Source organism: Rhipicephalus microplus, chromosome 5 (assembly GCF_043290135.1).
Source record: "Rhipicephalus microplus isolate Deutch F79 chromosome 5, USDA_Rmic, whole genome shotgun sequence".
NCBI lineage: Eukaryota > Metazoa > Arthropoda > Arachnida > Ixodida > Ixodidae > Rhipicephalus > Rhipicephalus microplus.
In genome coordinates, this window is record NC_134704.1 from 146,844,824 (window position 1) to 146,870,629 (window position 25,806).

Consider the following 25,806-nt stretch of genomic DNA (forward strand, 5'->3'; position numbering starts at 1 on the left):
ACAGAAAGAGGTCCCATAGTCAGAGACTGCAAGGGGGCCTCTTGCACAATGTAGAATTGAGAATGATTGTGATGTACATAGCCGGAAGACCGAGCTACAGTAAAATGCAATTGAAACAAATAAAGTAAGAATATACTCCTGTAATCTCACAGAAACAAATTAAAAGCAAGAATAACGCGCTAACTTCAATGACAAGTGGTTACAGAACGCAACTCACAATGAACAGGAATCAATTAAGAAACAGCAAAACAGGCTAGTTAGTTGACATGATATGATTTTTTAACTTCGATTTAATTACCTTCAGGGAACGGCATACTTTAATATCGAAAGGTAAACTATTCCAAAAAGAAATTCTGGAAAAATGAATGGTTTGTTTGCCATAAGTGGTGCGAACTTTTGGCAGTAGAAAGTTATTGTTAAGGGCAAACCTTGTGACATTGTTATTTGAAAGAATGGTAGTAAAGTGTGGAAGTTGGTTACTTATAGTTCAATACATGTAAATACCAAGGTTATATTTAGCTAGCTCAGAAACAACTAATATATTGTTTTCGTGAAGTAGTGACTTAGCGTTAGAGAGATATGTGCTTGACGTGAGAATTCTTATCACGTCTCATAAGAGCACAACTTCGACGTTGGTTGTGAAACTCTCATCTGTTCTCTGAACTCTGCTACTCAAGCGCTGTTCAGCACAAACCGGCTAACAACAGGATGGCCAAAGACTTCCGAGAGGGTTTTTGCTGATTCCGACCAGGTATTGAAATTCATTTGATGATTCCAGTACCGTAGTTTGGCCACGTCGGTCAGGTATAAGTTAACAGTTGTGAGCTTATCAGCTGCGTTTCACTTATTGTAAGCGATCAGTAGTTCGTACTCGGCGATTCAGTTCTCCCCATTTTCGCCGTCTCTGCCAACAATTATGAGGGAGTTGTACTGCCAGAGAGCACCAGCGCAAAAGACAGGTACGGTTGCGGGATCTGCAGTGGCGCTCTTAGACGGCCCCACTTGGAGTAAAACCGGCTGCGAAGTTAGTTCCAGTAGTTTCAGGGTGAGGACCAGATGTACCCATCACGTCAACCACTTGAAATGGGTGTTATACAAGCAGGAGCTGACTCGGTAAACGAGAGAATCATTTAGTGCAAGAGATAACTTTGTTTGTTGCCAGTGAACATTGTCACATACCCACTCTGGGGGATTGGCCAAGAAAGCTTGTGATGGCCTTTCTGTAATACACTGATTGAGAGCCTATCATAAAACTGAATTTAAGCCTGCGATCACAGAGCGCCTTCTTCTTTCTCCACTCTAGTTCCGTGTCCATTGCCCTCGTTACAGTATACCTGCTACTCACAGTGCTCTAATATATCAACATCTATATTGTCTTATATTCAGTAGCTTTTCTGGTAGGTTGTGTATGTCTACTACCTCTTTCATGGGCTTCCGATGAAGCGGTGACTTCACAGATTGGTGAATTTCTCGTGTATGACACACTATCAATGATGAAAAATATAGATACTGTTTTTCTTACCCGACATACTGCCTAATGCTGTTCTGGCTACATTGGGAGAGCTTGTACTTTCTCAATCCTCCGTCTACGTAACTCATCAGGTAGCCATCTTCCCAAGGACACTGGGGGGTTTCATCATGATCTGACCCGAGCCTGCAATATATGAGCTGTGACACTGCAGACACACAACGCATCTGAAATAATGAAGATGGAAATTACACCTACGTATGGGCAAGCTCATGCGCAAAGGTATTCACACCGCTGTAGGCGTGAGGTGTATCTTCACCTTCCCCCAATCCTCTTTCTGTACAGGCAGTGCTCATTTTCGCACGTCCTGAAACAGTTTGACAAAAAGATTCATTTACATAACTGCGGCTAATATTTCGGAGAAGAATGATGACTACATGCGCTGAGTGAAACGTGTGCTCCACTCAGCGCACACAAAAACAAACTGTCTCTCTCGCTCGCTCGCTCGCTCGCTCGCTCACACAAACACACACACAAACACACACACACACACTCACACAAACACACACACACGCACACACACACACACTACGTGTCATGCCTACATGTTTTCCTCCCTGCTAGTGAGGAGGCCGTCCCATTCTTTGTTGCTTGGCGGTGAAGAAATACGGATGGCGGGTGGGCCATACGATATGCCGGCACCGTACGGCATATCGTATAGTGCTCGTAATGACTGCCGGTTCCAAAGACTTTGCAGAGCACGACGCGAAAAGGACAATGAGGTATTCAGTGAGCCATATCTGTGTGGCATATTGAGTGACATATACACAGGTGACGGCCAGTTAGTTGGCTTCTTTGGCGACAAGTACGGCCACACGGTCTCGACGGAGACAGTCGTAGTGGCCCGGGAGCATGATTTTGAGCAATGTTTTAAAGCAAAAACTGCCCGACAGTGTGCGTTTATGACCCCAGCTTTCCCGGCAGAAGGAGGTGTCATGATCGATGGAAAAAGAGGGGATGCATCCGATCGGTGAATGGTGAGACCGTTTTGTAATTCTTAGTGTTATCTGGTGCGAGACTCCTTATTACAGCATGGTAAATTGTTCATTTGACCGTTGTGTTTTTTGCAATTTGTTTTGGCACGAACTTATTTATTACAGCATGACAGATGGTTTGTTCAGGTGAGAAATAAAGTCATACTGACATACGGAGATCATTCGATTGACTAATACAAAATTTTTTCGACGTAAGCTAGGTGATTTACCTCATTGCCAAATCGAGAACTACTCCAAGTGACTCAAAAGAACCTGTGGCATCTAATCGATTTCTATTTAGGACTAGGCGTTTTAAACAAGAAACTATATTTATGTGCTGAAAAAAAAGACAAACAGTTTTTTTATTGTGTGGAAAAACTCAATTGCTCATGACCGCTCGCTCAACAATTCAAGCACAACGCATATCTCTAAATAAGCTTATTAGGAAAGTTATGCTAGTAACCATAACATAACAAATGAATTGTATAGGCATCTAAAAATGTAGTTGCATCGCAAGTATAATAAACAATAAATTAGTATGGTGGACTACGCTTCCATGCAGACAAGCACGTTTACATGATCGCTGAGACGCTAAATGACTTAGTACTGATGGTGCTGAATACATACAGTATACTGCTAAAACAAAAAAAAATTGTCAAATGAACACTTTTATCGAAAAAGTTTCTTGTAAATTGTTTGAACGTCCCGCGCGAATAGCGCGCACATCGAAGGACTGAGAACGAAGAAAAAGGGACTGTCAAAAAAAGATAAAACACGCTCTTTTATCATGGATCCTCGGTTTCGCGTTTATTTAATTTGGCACCTTTAAACGCCAAAGCGTGGTTTCTCCACAGTGTTATCTGTTTGGAGTAGAATTGTGATACTTTCGTTATTTTTATTTTTTCACTTTGGTTGAGTATGCATTTCATGTACAAGCTTGCGCAAATACTGCTTCGAAGACTTGTATAAATATTAACTCAATGATTATACACTATTTTTTAATATAGTATACTTACCTGCAATTCCTTTAATCTTTTTACCTTTGGAAAATCTGATCATATCAAGCCTGGAATAAAAGTTTAGTTTCTTTAGGCTCACGTATGTACCCAGCTACTGCCAATAATTACAACTAACTTCCTTCCTTTAGTCAATAGACATGTTACGCTTTAGCAAGCTGCATGTTTTCCTTTACTGATAAAAGCCAACGAGTCAGAAAACCCCGAACCACTTCATACTTACGCTGTCAAAAGGTACACCACGTCGAAATTTCCTGGTATCCTTCCTTGATTTCGGTATTGTCCTAGTCCACGCAGCATCTCTGCAGCATCTATTTCTCCCCCGTTATTTCGGCCAAAGTCGTGGTCCTGTGTTGAAATGAAGCAAGAAAAATAGTAGACGAGCTTCACATCGAATGATTAATGCTGGTGAGTGGCAGAATCAATCTTCGCATTTCTCAGAGTAGAGAAGTGCTTTTTTTAAGTATGAATATTTTTTCACACATGAGATGGACGTTGTAGAAAGTCTATGTATCAAACTTCTTATTAACGCAAAACAAAAATCTTCGAACTTATGCAATAATTGAAATGTTCGTGAAATATTAGTTCTACAAGTTCTGCCAATACGAACCTACTACAGCAAACCGAAACCCACGAGTGTTTCTTTACCTTTATTTAAATTATATGAGCCACAGGCCAAACGTAGTGTCCTCGAAATAAGGCTTGTGTCCGCTACAAGGAACTGAAGCACTGACAAAATGTGACAATAGAGTATATTTCCGTAATCAGACCTGCAGAATACGTTATAGTTCAAGCGTGCGCAAATATTCACGTGAGGTGCAGAAATAAGCAAGCAGTTAAAAAATTGACTTTTTTCACAAAAAGTGGAAAAGTGCCCTGAGTGAAACCAATAATGCGCATACAAGATTTGTGTCACAGGGATGAAACTTTTGCAAACATAGCTTGTACGGTGCCATTACTTATATTGCTATAAAAATAAACTATGTACAAAGTATTCTTACTTTAGCCCTTGTCACGCCAACAAGGAGGAATGTTATCTTTGGGTTCATCATGTCCAAATACCGCAAGCATACCTGGAAAAAATATGTATGTGATCAATGCTAAGAAAACTCACAAGAGGACCCTTTGTCATCAACAAACCGAATTGTAATGCATCTAACAAAATGTTCTCGTGATATTCATAGTGTTGCCTTAAACCACCGTTCTTTTCATTATCGGACTGGTTTTTTTACGTAAATCTCAGTAATAAGTCATCTTTCAAAGTTGTTTCTGCTGGCGCATTTCATGACTGGCTCAAGTATGAAAACATTAGAAAGTTTAAAAACTGAAACTTCATAAACACAATAGTAATCTCAGCGGAAACAAATGTAAAAGCATATGTTGTGATTGCTATTAATATTTTATATAATGTAAACATCTAAATGTGAGCGGAAAGATAGCTTGCCGCGAGCACGAATGGCATCTGCTACCTTCGTATAAACCGTTCTATGCTCTGCCATCTGACCCACCATGGTGACAGCCAATTTGTGTTGTAGATGCTGCCATCGAAAACAAGCTAGGCGAAGCTGGTGACCGCGTGTGCTCGAGGTGCACGTGGCGCATGGCTGGATTCCTAGGCTAGAGCGCGGTTCTTGAAAACTTCTGTCCACGTAAAGCAGCCTCCTGACTTCTCGCTCGTCACTGATGACTTCAACATGGTGTCAGAAGAACAGTTGCTACCAGTGGACATTGGCTTCTAGCCATTATCCTAACTCAGGACGACGCAAGTAAAATAGTACTGGTCATGGCATCATTCATTATTCAACCGCCGGACGCCTTTAACTTTTCGTCGCCGAACGAGTGGCCAAGTGGAAACAGCGTTTTCAACGTTTCCGAACTTCTTCAGGCTTGTGCGTGAAGCCCGAGCAACATCAAGTACACGCCCTACTCTACATCATAAGTGAGCAAGCTTGGGAAATCTACGCCACCTTCGCTTTATCAGAAAAAAGATCCAAAAAATTTGACGCTGTCGTGGAGCAGTTTGACAAGTATTTGATTTCGCGGCGCAACTTAGTCTTTGAACGAGCCAGATTCAACACCAGGCTACAACAAGATGGTGCGTCGGCTGAAGATTTCGTCACTGCGCTTCACACGCTTTCGAAAGATTGCGAGTTCAGCGCTCTTCGAGAGGAGTGCGTGCGAGACCGACTCGTGGTTGGAAAAAAAGACATGCAGCTATCTGCCAGGTTACAGCTCGGGGCAGAGCTCACACTACAAAAGTCTCTGGATTCTATTCGCCAGATCGAAAGTGTCTGTCAGCACATGATGGAGCTCTACCAGGAAGTGTCATCTTTGAGCAGAGTCGCATCTGGTGCAGACCAGTCTTCTTCCGCAGATCAGTCAATGTGCTTCAATGCAAGACAACAGCGACAGTTATCTACACGGGGCCAGCAAGCCATCTTCACCCTCCGGTAAAAAGAGAGAGCAGAAACCGTGCCGTTGGTGTGGTCAAGAGTGTCACTCTTGCACTTTCTGCCAAGCACGCTCGGAAGTCTCGAGGAATTGTCAGAAGAAAGGTCACCATGCTTCCGTATGCATGTCGCGACGCCTCGATTGTTTCAAAACCAAGCACGTAACTTTAGAAGTAGGGTTTCTTGGAGCAGGCAAGGCGATGAATACTGGAAACTGGGAAGCAACAGTCTTGGTTCAAGTCCAACCAGTATATTTCAAAATTGACACTCATGCCGACCAAACTGTCTCCCCGATGAACGTATTCCAGACGCTCAAGGACAGACCGCTTCTATCAGCTCCTTCTCGTCAGCTGCATGGCCCAGATAGAAATCTTCTTCAAGCAGCAGGAGTCGCTCAACTCCAGCTCATCAACCACAACCACGCAATTACTCTGGATATATACGTCTTAGATCAGATCTGCACTCTGTGGCTAGGCAAGCCAGCCATCAAAAAGCTACAGAAGCTGACCTTCGTAAAAGCCTTTGCCGACTAAGTGAACCCGAAAGAAGAATTTCCAACGGTGTTCCAAGAACTTGGCAAGATGTTCAAAGAACACAGGATTCAGCTTCAATCAGGAGGAAAACCTTTCCCACTGGGATCCTTGAGGCACATCCCAGTTCTATTGTACGAGAAAACAAAGTTAGAATTTCGAAGAATGCAGAAACTTGGTGTCATAAGACCTGTTTATGAGCCGACCGAGTGGTGCGCACCAGTGGTAGTTGTCCGTTTTCCTTCTGGAGACGTGAGAATATGCGTCGACTTTACAGAGCTGAACCACCTCGTTCTCAGGAAATGGCATTGTATTCCTTCCGTGGAGCACACTCTCGTACTTCTTGATAGAGCGAAAGGGTTCTCCAATCTCGAAGCCAACTCTGGCTTTTGGCAAATTCCACTTTGTAAAGAATCAAGAAAACTCACCACCTGCATCTCACCATTTGGGTGCTTATGCTTCAGCCGACTACCATTTGACATTGCGTCAGCTCCTGAACACTTCCAGAAGCAGATGGCCTACATATTACAAGGCATCAGTCGAGTAGTCTGTCACATAGATGACATCTTCATCTGGGGTTCTAAGAGCCAAGATCACAATGAGACACTCTGAAACGTGCTGCAGGCGCTTGCAAAGGCTGGAGTGACACTGAACGACAGCGAGTGAGTGTTTAATGTTCAGCGCCTTGCATTCTAGGACACTGGCTTGATGAAGACAGAATAAGACGCGACAAAAAGAAGGTTGAAGCCATAATAAAAAAGCAGAGTGTCCAAAACAGGACTGAGCTGCAGAGAGTTCTCGGAATGGCAACATACCTCGCGAGATTCGTTCCTAATCTCTCTGATATTCTGCAGCCACTCAAACTCCTGTTATCAAAAAAAAGCAAAAATTTGTTTTGGTTTCTCCACAAGAGCAGGCATTCAACAGGTGGAATTTAGTGGTCTTATCTTGTCCTGTCCTTGGAGACTACGATCCATCAAAAGAAAGAGTCGTCACCACCGAGCATCATCATTCAGACTGGGAGGATTAATCCAGCAGAAGCAAGATAATGACAAGTTTTCTGTCATCGCTTAAGCCTCGAGGTTACTCTCAGAAACCGACAAGCGCTACAACCAGATTGAAAAAGAGACTCTTGTTTTGGTCTGGGCATGCGATAAATTCTGCGATTACCTTGTTGGTAAGCTGTTCAAGCTAGTGATGGGTCATGGGCTGTTGGCTGCAATCTTCTTTTCGAAGAGTCTTGACGACTTGACACCCACATTACAGCGGCTAAAGAGGAAAATGATGTGATATCGATTTTATATTGCCAATGTACCAGACCACAAATTTACAGTCGCAGATGCACTTTCGAGAGCACCTCTGCGAGAGACGAGAGACAGCGAGCTCGAAGAAAGCGTTGAATATTTCCTGTGCTCTATGACAACCTCTAACTTTATGAAGTACCGTTGTTTACAATGAATAAAGGCGTCCCAACAAGCAGACCCTATTTGCACACAGCGTCGTCTGCTGTGCGAGAAAGAATGGCCCTCTAGGAGAGACTTGGCACTTGAGCTAAAATTATTCCACGACCACCGAATATCTCACTGTCGAGAATGACTAACTCCTCTACGCATTGCGAGTTGTCGTCTCCGACTCATGTCAAAACGATATCCTACGACTCTTGCACGGAGAACAAACACTCTGGCATAACAAAGACCTTGGCTCGAAGCAGGGACTGTGTCTGGTGGCCCACCATAAGAACTGACGTCTCTTTCGTAATGAAGCGATGTCAGTAATTCATCAAAACAAGAGTAAACAGGAAAATGCCACTAAGAAGCTGTGAATTTCCTAAGAGGCCTTGGCAACGCATTGCGATAGATTTGTTTCACTGCAAGAACGAGTGGTGATTGATAGCTACCAACTAATATTCAAGATTTCCCTAACTAGTTCGACCTGAGAAGCTCACTTCCACAGCCGTAATCAACCACTCTAAGTCACTTTTTGTATGCCACGGAATTCCTGCGAAAGTGGTTTCCGACAATACCCCGCAGTTTTCTTCGGCTGAGTTTTCTCTCTTCGCTATGGTTTCAAGCACATTACATCTAACCCTTACTATCCTCAGAGGGACTTGCAGAGGCTGCAGTGAAAATCGTCAAGACATCCATGACGAAGACCAAGGATCCTTGCCTGACACTTCTAGATTACAGGTCGACTCCTTTGAAGAACGGATATAGTCCTGCCGGTTCGCCAATGGCTCGTCGGCTGAGATCCAGGCTTCCTCTGTGTTTTACGAAGCTGACACCCCAACTTCCAGATCAAGACAGCCCTCGGATTTTGAAGAAAGATACAGACATTGGCAAAGGGAAGACTTCCACAGACAATACGAAGTCGGCGACTTGCTGTAACTTCTTTATGGAGATGCTTTGTGGGTGACAGACCTCAAGAGCAAAGGGACAGTACTAGCCCCAGCCGATGAGCTTCGATCTCTTTGGGTCAACACACTGGTGCTGTGCGTAGAAACCGGATGGAGCTGGTTCCATATTTCCGAAGTGACAACAATGAAGATAGTTCCAGTACCAGTGATTGTGCTATCGGCACTCGCTTGCGTTGCCAGGACACTTCCCATGGGCATACCACACGTGGGTGGTGCGTGAAGCCGCCTGCTGCAGCGAACTTCCCTCGATTGCATTAGAAGATGTTGTAGAAGCTGCCTTTGAGGACAAGCCATGCAAAACCGATGACCTCGTGTTCTCGAGGTGCGCGCGGCTAGGCTCCTAGGCTAGAACACAGTTTTGGAAAATCTGCGTCCACGTAACCTAGCCCCCTGCCTTCTCGCTCGTTTCTGACGACTCTAACTATTCGAATCATTGTACAATATGGGGCATATATTTTCAATTAAACTTGGGAGCATCATTCAGCGCCACCATTATCCAGGACAGCGAGTGTGAATCTCTCTTTTTCTGCCTGTTGGCATCAAAGCACGCAATGTTATTAGGAGCTGAAAGCTATCAAATAAGCACGTGAGTACTTTCCAAAAGCATCAGCAGATATTTTAGCGCTCGTTTTTTGTTACGCACAATATCAATGAGAACTAACAGACAATTTTGCAAAGGAAAGTGTTTGAACTCCTTAAGAACGTGCAAAGAAGGTGAGAAAGCGAAGAAGTAAGCTGACTTACATGAATACGCGTTTCTTCTAAACACGTTTTAGCCCTGTATCTAGGCTGGCTTACACAAAAACACGTTTTGCGAAACACATTCAAGCCATGTATCCAAGCCACTTGCAAGGCGCACCTAGAGAGCAAGCTATCGCGAGCATCGCGTAGTATTGCCGAGATCACAGCGTCTACGATATCTCAAAATTGCAATCAAGTGAAGATTGCTGCAGCAAGTAACCTCGCGCACCTTCCACTTCTAGTACACCACTAGAAACTGTCCTGGCAAAAGAAACGAGTGTCTCCGGTACTATAACTGGTATGAGCAGCTTTTGCGTTGCACTTACGTCAATAATGATGCATTAACGAGATCTAGTTTTTGCGCACAGCATCAGTGTCAGTGTTGACCCAATGAGAAGAGTAGGTGAGTCAGATCATCTGTGGCTTCAACTGTCTCTTTGTTTTTTATATCAATCATCCACGCGGTATCTTGATAAAGAAGTGCCATCAAGTCTTTGACTTCATGACATCTGCCAATGTCTTTCCTTCAAAGTTTTCAGTATGCTTTTTGAAAATTCGAAACGGGTGTCTTCATCTGGCGATTGGGGCTCCAGCTTAGTGTAACAAAGAGGAAGTCTGAATTTCAACCGATGACCCTTGAGTAGTTCAGCAGGGCTATACCCATTCTTCAAAGGAGTCGACCTGTAAGCAAGAAGTGTCAGGTAACGCTCCTTGGTTTTTGCCGTAGTCGTCTTCACGATCTTTACTGGATCCCCATCAAGTCATTTACCTTGAATAAAGTGAGGGCTAGATGTAGGGTGCTTGAAGCCGTTGTCTTGGGCGCAGAGTTACAAGTGAGTCGAAGAATATGGCGGATCATTTTCGGAAGCCACTTTTTCAAGGATATCATGACATTGGAAAAATGGCTTGCAGGGATTTAGGGCAGCTGCGTAAGTGAGCTTTTATCACATGGACCAGTTTGGAGTATCTTGATTTAAAGTTACTATCGACCACCAATGGTTCACGAATTGAAAATCCACCGCAATGTGTTGCCACCGCTTCACTTAAAACGAGACGTCAGATTCTATTCTAGGCCACCAGGCAGTCTCTGGCACGAACACGTATCTTCGTTATCGCAAAGTGTTCTTGATGTAAAAGCACTAGGACTTTTTTCGACAACAGTCAGCAACCACAACTGCCGAAACGTAGAGGAGCCAATTACTCTCTTCAGTGAGCTCGTGTCACTGTTAGTAAAAGAGAATAACGTCAAATTCTCAGTTTTTCCTGCCAAGCAATTTTTTCCCTTACATCAGACATAGTTGTGTGGAAATTGGCTGTGCTTGTTGATGCATCAATAAATTTTAAAGACGATGTCGTTTTTCGCAGGCGCTCCCGAAAGTTTGTCTGTGGCTAGAAGTTATTTGATTGGACCATATGCAACCTGTGATTTACATCGCATCAATGTCAACTTTAGGTTCTATAATCTGGGCCTCTACTTCTCAAGGCTCTTCAAAGCAAAAGTGGGAACTATTGGTTTGTGACCAATATCTATCTTGACTGGATTGAAAGAAAAGTAATCGATGAAATTATTTCATGCCCAAACTAGAGCAAGAGCCCCCTTTTCGATCTGAGCTTGATGTATTCTGTTTCAGGGAATAACCAGGAGGCATCAGCCATTACTGAATAATTGCTGTTTCTTTGCTTGTTCTATGGTAATGTTGACAGCCGGAACAACGATGTATCGGTGGTTACGACTGTTTCTTTTTATGAATCGTAAACTCCAATGACAGGGCAAAAAGATGGTACCGAGCAATGACATCCACCAGTTGGCTAGAGCGACTTGAGATCAAATGCAGAATGGTCGTTTTTTTCCACTTCTGTTATCTTTTTCCCTACTAGTCTCGCGCCTCAAAGCGCACAGCCCTTTTTATGAAAAGGTCTGCTATGGGACGCTCGATCTTTCAATACTTGGTCAAGCAGGACACCACGCTCCTGCAGTTGATGCAGAAAAATGCTTCGTCCAGCATCCGAAAGCCAAAGACGCCCAGTCCTAAGGCCTCCTAGGAGACAAGGTTGTGTCGAGAAGCTATACAAGAGCCGCTGGTAAGCACTAACCGGGAAACCTCGCTGGTAGGCGTGCAAGTGAGGGATAGTACACCATGCACTCTTTCCCGATATACAGGCTGAAGCTTCGCCCACCTACAGTTCCTCCTTGTAACGTCATACGCCACCCTTGTCGTCTTCTGACAGCTTGAACGCGAGATGGGCGGAAACCGCAGCACCTTCATTCCCCACCATCTCAGCCACCGACACGGTGTCCAATACGCAGTCCTCGGTCTTTTTAACATTAATGGGTAAACTTGGAGCATCATCCTGATTCGACCTGTAGAGAAGACATCCAACTTTTGCACTGCGTAGTGAGATGTCATCGCGGCTGTCCCCACCTCGACAGACCCCTCAGAACTTTTACAAGTACGATGGATCTGCGATATTTATGTGAAGTAAAAACATCTCGTCACCAAAACATGCGTGGGCCCCATCAGCGGTGTCGACCCGGACATTCAGGCTGGCGACATTGTGACCAGCCTCGAGTCAGCCGTGCCCATTGTGTCCTGCGCCCGCTAAGGCTGGTGCATCACCCTTACATTCGAGGGCGCCATCGTCTCACTGAAGCTGTCACTTACAAGCTCGAGAAGCCGGTCTGACCTCGTCTGTCACAATTCTTTTAGTGCGCCCGCTACGGTTGATACGGCCAAGCCAGCGTAACGTGCTCATGCGACGAGCGCTGTCCCCATACTGTTGTGACTGCAACCATCCCGAGAGCCTGTAAACCATGAAACAACTTTCTCCCTCAACTTTAAGAACCACCATTCAGCCGAAAGTCACGCTGCTCGTCCTGACAGGTTTAACGCCAGGCCGCCGTCATTGTTGCCTCGTCTAGCGGCCCCTTGACGCGCCGCCGAGCACTGGAACACACCAGAACCACTGTCAAAAACACTGACAAGCGGGACGATGCAGCAGTTGGGAAGGACCCCTCATTTCACTGTGCTCTCGCAGGGGCCAGCCGAACTATTTCGGCGACTGCCACCCGCCTCCCCACGTGTACGGCAGCTTCAACAAATTTGGCCACCACTGCGCCGGCTCCTGCAGCAAGTGCGCCGACTGCCAGCGCAGAACGGAAGGATAGAGCTATAGGTGCTCTTGCTGCAGCTTTAGGTGAGTGTTTGTGTTCCTGCCAACTGACTCTTCGATTCATGGATTATGTGCTGCGGTTTGTGCCGCACGTGACGCCTTCACACTAGCGATGTAGTCAGCCAGTGGTGCACACACCAGGTCCATTAGCATGCTCTTTCGTGAGTGCTCTTAACTCTGATGTTTTGGTGCCTCAGCTGCACGCTCCAACGAGTGCTTCGCGCGCCCCTCCTTTATTAAATGCGCCAGTTTTGTCCTTTACGCTTTTTCGGCGAACATGTTCTCCCACCTTCTCGGTGGCTTTTCCAGACGGTTGCATGTTGCGTAGGTTCGGGCGTGCGCTCAGGGAGGTGGAGCGAATATGACTCATTTGTACCTATTTCTGCCTTCAACTTTTTCTTTCTTTCCTATATCGTTTACTTCGTTATCACCATCTCTGTGCCAGCTTGTTAAGAAGTCTTCTTTAGGAGAGAAAGTTACGGGCGACACTTTTATTGTGATATCATTTATATGGACACTCTCGGCTGGATTGTGCTGCCGTGTGGGCGTGGCGTCGGCGTTGATGTCATCACCGCATATGTATGCGTATCTATAAATACAAGAAAACGCAAGAAAAAAATCCAAGAAAAAAGACTCCGGTGCGCGGAATTGAACATGGAACATCCACGTGGTGAGTGCGAGGTGGTAACCACTGAGCCACCGAGAAGGTTCCCTTCAACGTTCAAACGGCAAGCTATTCATATCTACCACTTACCGCTGTTGGTGGGCCTCTCGAGGGAGGGAGGGGGGAGGGATCAGTGAGTGCGTGGCTCAGTGAGGGCGTGGGTGAGATGGCTCAGTGAGTGCGTGCTGGCTCTCATCTCTCACGCCCGCTTTGGTCTGCGTAGAGAATAAAAGGGTGTACGCTCGATCACCCACCTTTATCTTGCAGTGGGGAGAATCGTACGTCTTGACTAGCCTTTGAGTTTCGTGTGAACAATTATGCTGTTGTAACCGAGCGCATAAAGATCACTGCATTTGCTTCACATCCTCCATGTGCGAAAAGGGCGCGCTTTTCAGACACTGCGAATTACAACTGAGACGCCTATTCGCGTTTTCTGTGCCTGTGAGTACGTTTCGTGCGTCGTTTGTGCGTGAGAATCACAGGGCACGTTTTGATTTGCTTGCCATTCTGCGCGTCATCTTTCAATTTGTTGCTTTCAGGTTCATTGCTTTGTCCTTGCAGCAAAGCTGCGACTTTTTTTCTTCTTTTCTTAATATATTTCCTTCCCTCCACCAGTTGAGTGCTTTCTCTTGTGCAACCTTGAGCAAGCGCTTGCTTCTTAGACAACAAGAGGGTGAGTGCAACATGTTAGAATGACTAGAAAGAACCACGCGAGATATGTAGCCACTCAGCTAAGTTTTTGCACCTCGGTCCCGTTTATGCAAGGGTCCATGTTGTGTATGAATTCAACCTTCTTTCCATCGGCTCGTCTTTGATCTTTATATAGCCAGGGCCCAAAGATTGTAAAACACTAAACGTTTAAAAAAGAGAAAGCGAAAAATAAGCGGAGGAATAGGGAGGTTAGCGAGTTCTTTGACCGGCTAAATATACTTTGCTGCGGAAGGGGGTAAAGTGTGAAAACGTACGTGGTACAGAAAAGAGAAAGAATAGATATCAATAAAAGAAAAAATAAGGAAAAGTAAAATAAGACACTGTTTAAAATCTCTAACTCAGATCATTTGCCTCCAAACAAGTAATAACACTTTCAAAGCCTTTTAGGCTGAGAATCGGCATGGCCAATAAGCCCAAACTATTTGATCCATGGGAGGGCGACCATGCAGTCTGTTTAGTGCATCTTAAATGCTTGTCTTGGCACATTAAAACGCACGTTTACAATTGTCTCATTGAGCTCATACTATTGTAATCCGCGATAAGGATGTCATTCATGTGACAGACAACACTACTGATGACTAGAAAAATATATATCATCGGCTTTTAGAAGTACTCCGGAGCTGATATAATGATAATCGGTTGTCGGTTGACGTAGAATAGCCGAAAGTTTGAGATATAGGTGGTGAATTTTTTCGATTGTTCAAAAAGTACACAGCGCCAACGTACGGATACGGCAATATTAGGATTGAAGAAGCCTTTGATCCAAGAAGCTGTCAGACAGTCTGCTCTAAGGAAAAAAAATTGATGCCCTTTTTGAGAACGTGACGGTTGAGCCCTGTGAACTCGATGCCAATTCTTGCTTTTCCGGAAGGCCTAAAGACAATTACCATTGGTGCAAATCACTTGCTTTGTTTATCCACAGGTAATATGTTTCTGCACCGTAGAAGTATCAGATCTGTCTTCTCGTATAGTGGAATCAGGATAGGCCTCGGGGAGCTAAATGGGAAATGTTTGGCTCCTGGTTGAGGCGGAGTTCCGTGTTTTTTGAGAAGTTTGCAGATTGCTTGGAACACCGCTGGAAACTATTTTGGTTTTCCTTCGTTGGCAACGGCATTAGGAATGTCAGCATCTGTATCATTTCTATAGCTAGATTGCCTAGAAATGGAGTGCAGATGTAATTTAGGACGTAGATGAAGCGAAGACACGTGGCCTGTCCTTGAGTTTTTGGGACATAGTACCAATTTATGGCGGGCAATTATGAAGTCGGCAGCAGGCAGATATGATAAGAGAAGGATTTCAGTGGACTTAGTTGGCGTGTTCATTTTGTATAAAAAAGATGACGATACGCTTCGAAGACGCACTCAAAGGATCGATGGGACACACACAGCTCTGAAGGCATGCTTTACTTTACTGTCTACTGCAGGGTGGGTGTCCCGTCTCTCCTGTGCCTGCATCATGAAAGCACATCCGCAATGCTGGGAAGAAAGATGCAGTTGTACTTCCCGGTTATTTCAAGTTTGTCAACAAATGATCTTCGGTGTAATCTTACCGCATTCATCATGACTGCAAGATATGAGATTAATTCTTCATTCTTCCTGTACGACCGCTGGTGTTCTTTGTCGGAAACAATGTGAAGCTCCACGGGAAACTTGTCAACTTTTGAAGCCCGTGCTTGCAGAACTGTAAATAATAACATTATACTTTTCCTTTATTGATGCCTTTTATCGGGTACGAAAATCGGCCAACCAATCTTTAGTGAATAAATTACTTGCTGTATTTGAGATAGACTTATTTAAAATCGCCTCTTTCCACCTCTTTCTTGCATCATTGTTCCACTAATGAATATTTTCACGTACCCATACTCACACGAAACTGATGTGTTACCCATGGCAATCAGGGGCACTATGCTGATCACGTTGCAAAAAGGTTGTCACAAATAAAGAGAAGCGATCAAATTGAGCGCTAACCTGCGCTCAATTTAGGTCCTTCTATTGTGCCGTATGATATTTTGTGGTGCGGGATTAGTTATGCCCGACTGCATACACTAGTAAGCATTGCTGGTTTTTACCACATAATGATGAGTGCCTGTCAATCTGTAAATGTTCTATTTGGAATATGCAACAGTCCACAATATAGGTAGATGCCACGCGTTATAAAAGTGGCTAGTGATGGACTCGCCTGACTGAACATTGCAAAAAAGACATGTTCTCCATCGAGGCTATGACACGGCTGTCATGCACACGTTTGTTAGAATATTTAGAATTGTCTTAGTTATAAGTCTTTAGAAGAAAAAGGATGCTTGCGCTGAACAGCAAAGTGGCACAAGTCACTAGAATTTTGTAATGAGGCGCATGATTTATAACAATGTGGGGGCCGCCTACACCAAGCTGCATGAGATTTTTCTGATGGAAATTGAGCTGTAAACAATTCATTTCGCGGGATATCAGGAAAGCTTGTCATTTCAATAGTAAATTATATATGTAATGCTTGTTGCTCAACGGACAGTAACCTCAGGTATCTTAGAACATTCGCTTGCTTCGAGGAAGAATATTTCATATCACCGAACATTGGCACTTTAAAGGTCACTTACAGCTCAAGTCTTCTCGATAGCCTTTGATGTCATTCCGCTTGCTTCTTTCCAGGCCGAGAAAGTGCTTTTCTAAACAGATAGAAACATACAAGAACTTGGTTGAAGGCAAATTCTATAGAATAAAACTAAGAACTATATATAGTTCGTGCGACGACCAGTCACCGTAAGTACATTGTAAATAATATTGCGTCAATAAAAGAAAAAATGAGCCAACGTTTGCGTGTTCGATCATGGCTGCGATGGTCTTATTTCGGTGGAGGCGAAAGGACAGAAGCCCATGGACTCTCTGGTGTCAGGGCACGGTAAAGAAGAGGAGAAAGTCAAAATTTCTGGAGCCCTCAATGACAACGTTGGCTCTCATAATCATATCGTCGTTCTGGGACGCAAATCTCTATATAATGGTATTATTACTGTATTCATATTATTTTTTTATAATTCAATATCACTATTGTTTTTCATAAATTAAAGGGAAAGTTTATTAATCCAGGCTGTCTTAATAGGCAAACCATTGTTCACACAAACAGCGAGAGAAGAATATTCGGTGGTCTCTGGTCTTTATATGTAGATTTCAAGTGTAGCGAAGGTCATTATTCTTCGATGGTGCACTCAGCTATACTCCAGAAAAAGTTTATGCAGCAACAATGAACAGATAAAAATGAAATAAAAGAGCTATCGGTTGATTCTGTTTGTGTCAAATTTGCACTTAATACGTCCTGTGACCACGTATTTGAGCCTGTCTTTAGAATCCACAGGGCCAGACCACGAGACGTGCATTTTCTACGCTCGTTTTTTTTTTTTTTTTTGTGGTAGCAGATGTATGCGTAGGTAAAATGAAGGGAATGAAAAATGCACTAACGCTTGTTCTGGGGAAAGAGGAACACACGTACTTCTCTATACGCACCCAGTTTTACGTGGCCTGAAAAGGTGGCTTGCATAATTGTATTGCCTTTTTGAGTGTTCTACCCCAAGGAACCTGAAGCGTATACGCGCTCGTATTGAACGAAAAGAAATACCACGTTGTTAAAAAATGCACAGTGACAGAATTGCGCAATAACACTCTCGAGTGTGGGGGTTTGGTCAGGTCTGATGTGTAGTTTTGTAAAAGACAGAGATTGGGAGCTCTTTAAATGTTTAGGCAAGACAAGTTTATCATGTTTGACCATTCAATGTAAGAAAGGCAAGTCTGATCCCGTGCTAGATCACACGAAGATTTCGGATACAAATCGCCAGAGACATGCGCATCAAATACATGATGCTTTTTACATAACCAAGAACAGCTACGTGAAGAGATTGTTCTAGTGACAGCACTCTCGGCTTACGCAGAAAGGCGCAAGCGCTCACGAATTTTTTTAGAATATCAACAAGTAATAATAATAGATATATTCGGGTTGTGTATGATATATAGCAGATGCATGCAAGGTGTACGTGTTTGTTATGTTTTTATTTGCTTTTAGTTGATAGGAAGGCGATTGTGACATGGCCATGTGACAGCGTAATTGTAAAGGTCATGTGCGACTCATTTTGTTTAATTAAGAGTTAGTAGCTCAGCAGATTTGCCGTCTTCTTCGCAGTTTTCTGTGAATGTTGGTTAGGTTTTGGCTGGATATATTCAAAGCAGTAATAGCGTCAGTTGAGTGCAAATAGGCTGCGCTCAAAAACCTTAGCAGTAAGTCAATCATTATTTAGAAATTTTATTTGCAATAGAAACATACAAGAACTTGGTTGAAGGCAAGTTCTATAGAATAAAACTGAGAAAATGCACATTTTTCACTCTCCCATAACGTCGATTTCAGTAGCTGCCTTATTTATTTGTAAAGGATGGATATAAGCACATTTCTTCTAAAACATCTTTCCACTTTCAGAACGATGCGGTTATTGTTTGCACTAGATTGTGAAAATTGCACTCTTATTAACGACGTTAAACATTGCTCATCATGTGCAAAATAACTAGTTTTTATGGCACAATGTATAACACATGACACTACTATTGTGGGCGTACGACGAGTTCTTGTTGCTGTTACATGCCGTATATTCTCAGGCACCTTTGAATATGAGCTGCAAAAAAAACGTATTTTTATACCACGTTTATCTTAGTATATGAAAATTGAATATGAAAATTTATGGGACAAGGCGTTTGAACAGTTCACTCGTATTCTTGAAAGGCAGCATTTGACACACACTTCGGCACACAGTAATCATAGTTGCGCTCACTAATTTTTAACAGAGTAATGCATGTGTCCGTCTTAAGCGTGCCATATGTTTCAGGAGCACGTGAGTAACGCAGAAAACAGGTACACCAGCTCCTCCTCCATTATAAACGTGACAGCGTTGAGGAGCTCCTATCGCAGAATTTTAGGCATCGGCGTCATTGCTTTTGAGTGACAAATCCTCCCGTACGTGGCCGAAAAATTTAGAACGATGCAAATGAAATAAGTAGGAAAAATCTCTATGTTTGAGGGAGGATCAGAACCTGGGTAGTTGGCATGGTAATGGCTGCTTGCGGTGTAATCAGGCCATACGCGAAAGCTTAGCTAACACAAGCCAAATTCCACTTTATTGATTACATTGTAGAAACTCAGAACATATGCTTATCGAAGAACATCATACAATAAACAGTAATGCACAAAAGGGTTTAAAATGCACTTAGGCCAAGATATCACTATCGCGTTGAACCCTTGAACGCTAACCTTAAGGTTCCTTCATCTTTCTTTTCCTTCTATGCAGGCCGGATGGCGCGTTATCCACCCGTTCACCTCTCTATTCTAGCCCTCTCCTGCTCTTGCACATGGCTAGCCTTCGCATGTGTTTTAGCTTCATGAGAGAGGAGGTGCCTTTATAAGTTTTCTCACGACAAAAATCCGATGAAGCAATCCTCTCACAGTTGCGTGGAGTTCTGTGGGGCTTTATCTTTCATATCTTATGTTGGCAATGTTAATAGAAAAACTTGCTCTGGGACATGCTGTTTTGAGACAGTGCGTCTCCGTGCATGACGCTATGCTGGCGCCCAATCGGTACGCGTCACAGTGACGCTGCTTCATGCGCTGTCTTTGAGAAGTGTCACACGATTGCTCTGAGGCGTCAGCGGCCGAGCTTCGAGCAACAAATATTGAGCACAAAGAAACGAATCTGACAGATGCGTGACAATGGAGAGGGAAATATTATTTATCGCATCTTCTTCGGAATTTACTCGGGTGGACGTCTGATGCAGGCAGCCACGCTATTTTTTGTGGCGTTGCGTCCCGAGAACTTTCTAATCGAAGGCGGACAGAGTGCTACATTAAGACATGGTGGAGGATACCCACTGGAAATACGAAGATCCACTGATCAAAACCAAGCTGAGCACGCGGTGTGACGCCTCCCACATGACAGCTATTCTCTGCTCAGCAAAAACAAGCTGACCACTTTGAAACGATCACCAGTGTTTATTCCGCTTTTTTCCCTCTCTTTTTAGTACCATGGTGCTGAAGAAAACAAGTGAGAGGACATTGTGTATTAGGTAATGCTGCTTTCAATAAATAAATAAATAACTCTAATACTCACTAACTGAAGTAACAGAGTCATATTAGCTGCACAAACAATCCTGCACCACTAGAACGTACGAACAAACAAACAAATAATAAATGTATAGCTCACTAGTTTCGGTGAAGTTTTCTTTGATTGTTGGTACTTGGAATATTGTGTGTAGCATCTGACCATTCGTTGAACGTTGACCTTCTGGCAGAGGTTTAATTCGTAGATTGTCATTGATTATTCCTTCCTAAGAAATGTAATTCGTTTAGCACTTTCGACAATAGGTAAGACATGTTTGTAATGTGTTCATTCACAAATCACAATGGCCATCGCAGCATATTACATGGCGTTCGTGGTAAAGGTATTGTTTATCAACCTGTTATAGGATTCTATATACCATGACAGAAAACAGTTTTCTTACAGAAGTAGACGAATGGTTACTCTGCATTTATATGAGCGGGTTTGCCCAAAGTCTCTTGGTGTTTGGCAGCTACAGCACTGTGTAATGTGAATTCACCCAAGTTGACAATTGGTGGCGCATCTGCGCCCCAAAAATTGACGGCGATCATCAATCATTGAAAAGCTCCTGCGTATCTGCAGTAGCAAACACTGCCCGAGTAATGAGGGTAGTCTGTGTGACAGCTAGAAGAGCTTCGTCTTGTTGGACACAGAACTAAAGATGAGGGCACAACCCTACAAGCATGTGAAACTGTTATTATCGTGGCAGAACTAGACAAAAACACAACGTGTGTCCTCTCGACGGTGTAAAAAAAAGAAAAAAGTCACAGCATATCCCCGGCATTGATGACGAGTGGGATGAAGCGTCCACCCGCATGTCAGTGTGTTCATCTCTCTTTCTGTCTGAGTGTTCGTTCATATCTGTCCATCCACCTGTCGGTCTGTCTGTCGGTCCGTCTGTGTGACGAACAGACTGATAACTGAAAGGATACTTCGCCCCACTGATAATCATTCATTCCGTGAATATGCTGTGATTTTTTTATAACAGCGCGATTTGCACTGTTGAATGTCAACTATACAAAAACTACTAACACCGTCGAGTCATATTATTTCCAAGGACATAGACACACATTGACTTGATGGATTGATAAGCGGGTTTCGACGTCCGAAAACCACGAAATGATTATGAGGGACACCGTTGTGGAGGGCTTCGGAAATTCCGAACACCTGGGGTTTTTCGACGTGCACCAAATCTGAGCACACGGGTCTACAACATTTCCGCCTCCATCAGAAATGCAGTAGCTGCAGCCGGAATTCAATCTCGTGCCCTGTGCGTGAGCAGAACAAGTACCTTAGCCACTAGACCACCATGGTGGAGATGGTTGGATAGATTGGATGGATTGATATGGCTGTGTTCGTTACATAAGGTGGTGGCTAACGCCACTAAGCCGTAATGCTTACTGAACCACAAACTATATTTATTTCTTTTTTTCTTTAAATAGTGAATTTAGGACTCGTACTTTGCAGTGAAGGGTTTAATTTTCACTCGTGCCTTGACATTAGCCACCAATCAGATAACCTCATTTTAGTTAATTCTACCCGCTTAAAGTCTACTTTGTCTTCCCTGTCCCTGAACCGTAGTGCTTCGAAAAACTCTGCGCCATCATCCTGCACTATAGGGTGAAGCCCTTTACAGAACATGATCAAATATTCGGCAGTTTCCTCTACCTCTCCACACGCACTGCATACGGTGTCTGCCTTTTCGTCTTTGGCCCGATATGTCCTGTCCTCGAACAGTAGGGAACTACCCTGGGTATTATCATAGATTTTCTCCTTGGCAATTTCCTGCTTAAAATTTCGATAGATTTCTAGTGCGGACTTCTTAATCATGCTGATTCTTCACATATCGGTCTCAGCTTCCTTCACCTTCTCTTTAACTGATATTTTTTTTGGTTTGGCCCCCTGCTGTTATCTCAGTACTTACCAGTCAATTTTCTGGTTCGCTTTCTCGATTTTGTATCGACATTCTTCATGTACAAGTAGCTGAATATCTTCCTAGCCCATTGCTCCTCTCCCATTTCTCTCAATTGCTTCTCAAATTTCGTCTTGCTGCTAGCTTCCCAGCCCTCAAATGATCCCATATCACCTTGTCCCATATCACCTTCTACTTCCTGATTTGGTGTTGTTCCGTGAGCTCCTAAGGCAAGCCTGCCTATTCCACGTTGCACACAACGATATATACACACAACGTCATTTAGGGAGCAATTCGTAAAACTTGCGAAGTTGCTACTACCACACCCCAAGAAGCTTTGTCTGTAATACAAATAGGCAGTAGCCGGCTCTTTACCTGTATTGCGTTGAAAAGCACGATCCCTGTGCGTCCAGAAAAGTTTCCGTGCGTTGTCAGATTTCTTGCTACTTACTAAGTGCCCACCTAAATGGTGCTACGACAAACGAGTTCAGTCGTCTCTGCAGCAATGCGTGAGGTATTGATGCGGCGTATTTTCACTCGCATGTGCGGCCATGCTGTTTGGAAGCCAGGCTTCTTCGTTTACGTGCGTTTTATGTTCTTCTATCGGTATAGGTGGCATTGAATTGCTGAGATCATCACTCTATCTCAAATCGGTAGAGCTCGCTTTGTACCGAAATGCCTTGCTGACTATTGAACTTGTGCGGGGCGTGTACCTCTCTTCGAAATGCTGCCCGACAGTCACATCCCGGTGCTGTCACTTCATGCAATTTCAAATGCAGACCAAACTGTACTGCCTATCAACGATGTCTCCGCTAAGCATTTTTATAGGACACGATGTCAACCGCTTATCACGAAGAGTTTAAGCAAAGCGTGCTAACGGGCACGTTAAAGAGGATAGCACGAAAAAGACAGAGGTGCTTGCTTTTAGTTTTATATCAACAATGCCATTTATTACTCTTACTGAGATGAAGCTTGCTCGCAAGTTTGATATAGGGACAGGAACAGCTGCTAGTGGCATCTTTGCCCCTATGTGGAGAGATGAGTGGCATTTGTGCTACGGAACGTTTTGGAACTGCAGAACGTGAGTATCGTAGCCGTAAACAATGATCACACTTTCAGAGTGGCATTACCTTGAAGATAATTCAGGAAAGCAGTAATGTCGTGCAATTTATTTTTCTAGCCTTTCATACCGCCGCCTTGTATCTCACCTGTGCCTGTATTCTTTATTGTCATATGCACAAATGTGAACGTACCTGAGCGCTGATAAGATTACTCATCTACTCATCCACTGTCTATGTCGCTTCTAATTTGAATGTTCATATTTCGGTCTTAAGTTCACCGTATTAAAAAGTTCCGTATTTCCAAGCCTTCTTGGTGCAGCCTTCTTCACCATCACAACCACAGTAAATCTGGTGAAGGTGCCGGCACTTTCATGTTTCTTGAGCTCTGGAATGGCCAGGGGCGAGACTGACAGCCTGAAGACGAAAACAGGAGCCCTCCCACAGCAACGACATAGCTAGTTGTGGCAAGGCGTTTTTCCGTATTATGGAACCTTACCCGATCAGACAGCCACCGAGAAAACGAGAAGTGTCACAATTCTTATAGCATAGCAGCCTCAGCGGTCCGCGGTGTACGTTAAATTACCCGTAGCACTTACTGTACGCCAATTATTTTTCTCGTTTATTTCAACCATGCTTGCATGGTTCGCTCATGGACGTGAAACATGGAAGGTATTTTGATCGCCCTCTTCAAAATAAATTTAACGTTCAAGTGGTCAGATTCGCTTCTTTCGCAGCAAGCTAGTTCGTGAAACGACTTCGCTTCCCTTAAGATAGCTTCGGTGACTGAGTATTTCAGATAACTTAGCACAGGTGCGGCGATAGCTTCCGATATCGGCGATACCTCAGCCTAACTACAAATTCGAGTTGAACAAAAGTGCAGAATAAAAATTTTCGCTTTTGGGGTGTGTAGTATACTTTACATTTTTGTTGCTAAATTTGTAGCATAGTGCCGTGAGCAGACATACAAGTGAGTTTTCTAAGTTATTTTAATTTCAACGATTTTTGATTTAGTCACCTTCCTATATGTGGCACCCCTTGTCCAAGTTTCGGCATTTCAGTTCTATCCTGTTAAATGAAAATTTAGTATCTGCAAGCAACGTTTACAGCGCATTAACGCTATTCCCTCAACGCTCGGTATCCTGCTCACGCTACTCTATAGCTGTGTAATGATGACCACCATGTTCCGGGCTAGTGACGTGATGCATCAGAATAGAGAGCTGCCCGTTTTTCGTGGATCATCATCCCTTGTTCATCTTACTTTAAACACACGATCCTGTCACCACCGTTAACGAATAGAACACCAAAGACAAGCTATGTAAAGTCTATTTCAACCTGAAACCTCCAAAGTTGCAAGAACCTGGTTCGAGAATTGCGAGTCCTTGCTTCGAACCTGGTGCGTATTCCGCAGCGTATTCCTCGACACATTCAAGATGGTCGCCCGCGAGAAAAGAGCTACTAGTAGGTCTGAGTGAGCTGCCCAATTTTTTTTCGATCGGTGCGGGCGTCCAATAGCATTTAGTATTAGCATTAGCCTTACTCTGACCAACATTTACCCGCACATATTCTGTCACACATTTGAACTCTCTAGCCTTACACGCCAGCTGAGAATTTTCTGTCAGAAGTGGGAGTTACGGAGCAGAAGGGCTACCTTGGCCTCACTGTTTAGGAAACTTTTTATAATAGTGTTTTGTATGTGTCATGTCTTTCAACACAAATGTTGTTACTGGAGGGCCACCTTTCATAACTCACCTTACGGTATGAGGTCAATATGACGATGACGAGAATGATGACGATACGACGACTACGATTACGACGACCACGATTATGATGACGATATTGATAGTGATGTGGTTTTTTTATGGAGCAATGGCCAAAAAGCGCCATTTCAGTAGACTATAGATGTGAACAATGACATGGTGCCTGGCTATATAAGGGCCTTAAAGTTCCTCGCGCTAACGTACGTAAAAACGTAGAAGTAATGGAATTATGACAGTGACATGAGATATATGCAGTGCAAGTGGATAGCGAAAAGGTCACGATCATAAAACCATGGCGGGGATGTAGTCACTGTAGCCGCGACATTCGTACAGAGGCTGTGCTAGTGATCAGGTTTAAATATACAGTGAAATCGCTGTATATCAATTAAAACTAAACCGTGATTAAGCTTAGAAATTAGATCCCTACCGACAAGCATACAGCGTGTAGTAGGAGCTGCTATCGGTAGGTTAGTAAAAAGTGTTTTTTCTCAGAGCATCTAACTCATTGCACTGTACGAGGATGTGGAGAACCGTAAGTGGTTCTTCCATTCTCTCACACAATAGCAGGTAGCCACCAAACAAAAGGTATGAATGTGTTGAGTGTGTGTGTCTTATTTGTAGCCTTGAAGTGTAATTTGAGTTTAGAGGGATCTGGATACTATTGGCCGATTTTTGTGTATTGGTTAATTAACATGTAGTTTTTGTCTGTTTGCAAATGCCACAGGTGCTGCCAGCATGCTCTGAGCTCCCGTCGAAGGAA

The 25,806-nt window shown here is 43.7% G+C and overlaps 1 protein-coding gene across 1 annotated transcript in view; it reads right to left on the reverse strand.

Moving 5' to 3' along the window:
- LOC119174192 (venom metalloproteinase antarease-like TtrivMP_A) overlaps positions 1-25,806 on the reverse strand; it is a 68,583-nt gene that overhangs the window by 12,133 nt on the left and 30,644 nt on the right. Inside the window, exons 4-11 of the mRNA XM_037425018.2 lie at positions 20,422-20,545; positions 16,789-16,857; positions 15,748-15,878; positions 4,520-4,591; positions 3,742-3,866; positions 3,519-3,568; positions 1,727-1,835; positions 1,523-1,654 (exon numbers count right to left, since the gene is read on the reverse strand). Coding sequence (XP_037280915.2) covers positions 1,523-1,654; positions 1,727-1,835; positions 3,519-3,568; positions 3,742-3,866; positions 4,520-4,591; positions 15,748-15,878; positions 16,789-16,857; positions 20,422-20,545 — 812 coding nt within the window. The remainder of the gene's footprint in view (positions 1-1,522; positions 1,655-1,726; positions 1,836-3,518; positions 3,569-3,741; positions 3,867-4,519; positions 4,592-15,747; positions 15,879-16,788; positions 16,858-20,421; positions 20,546-25,806) is intronic.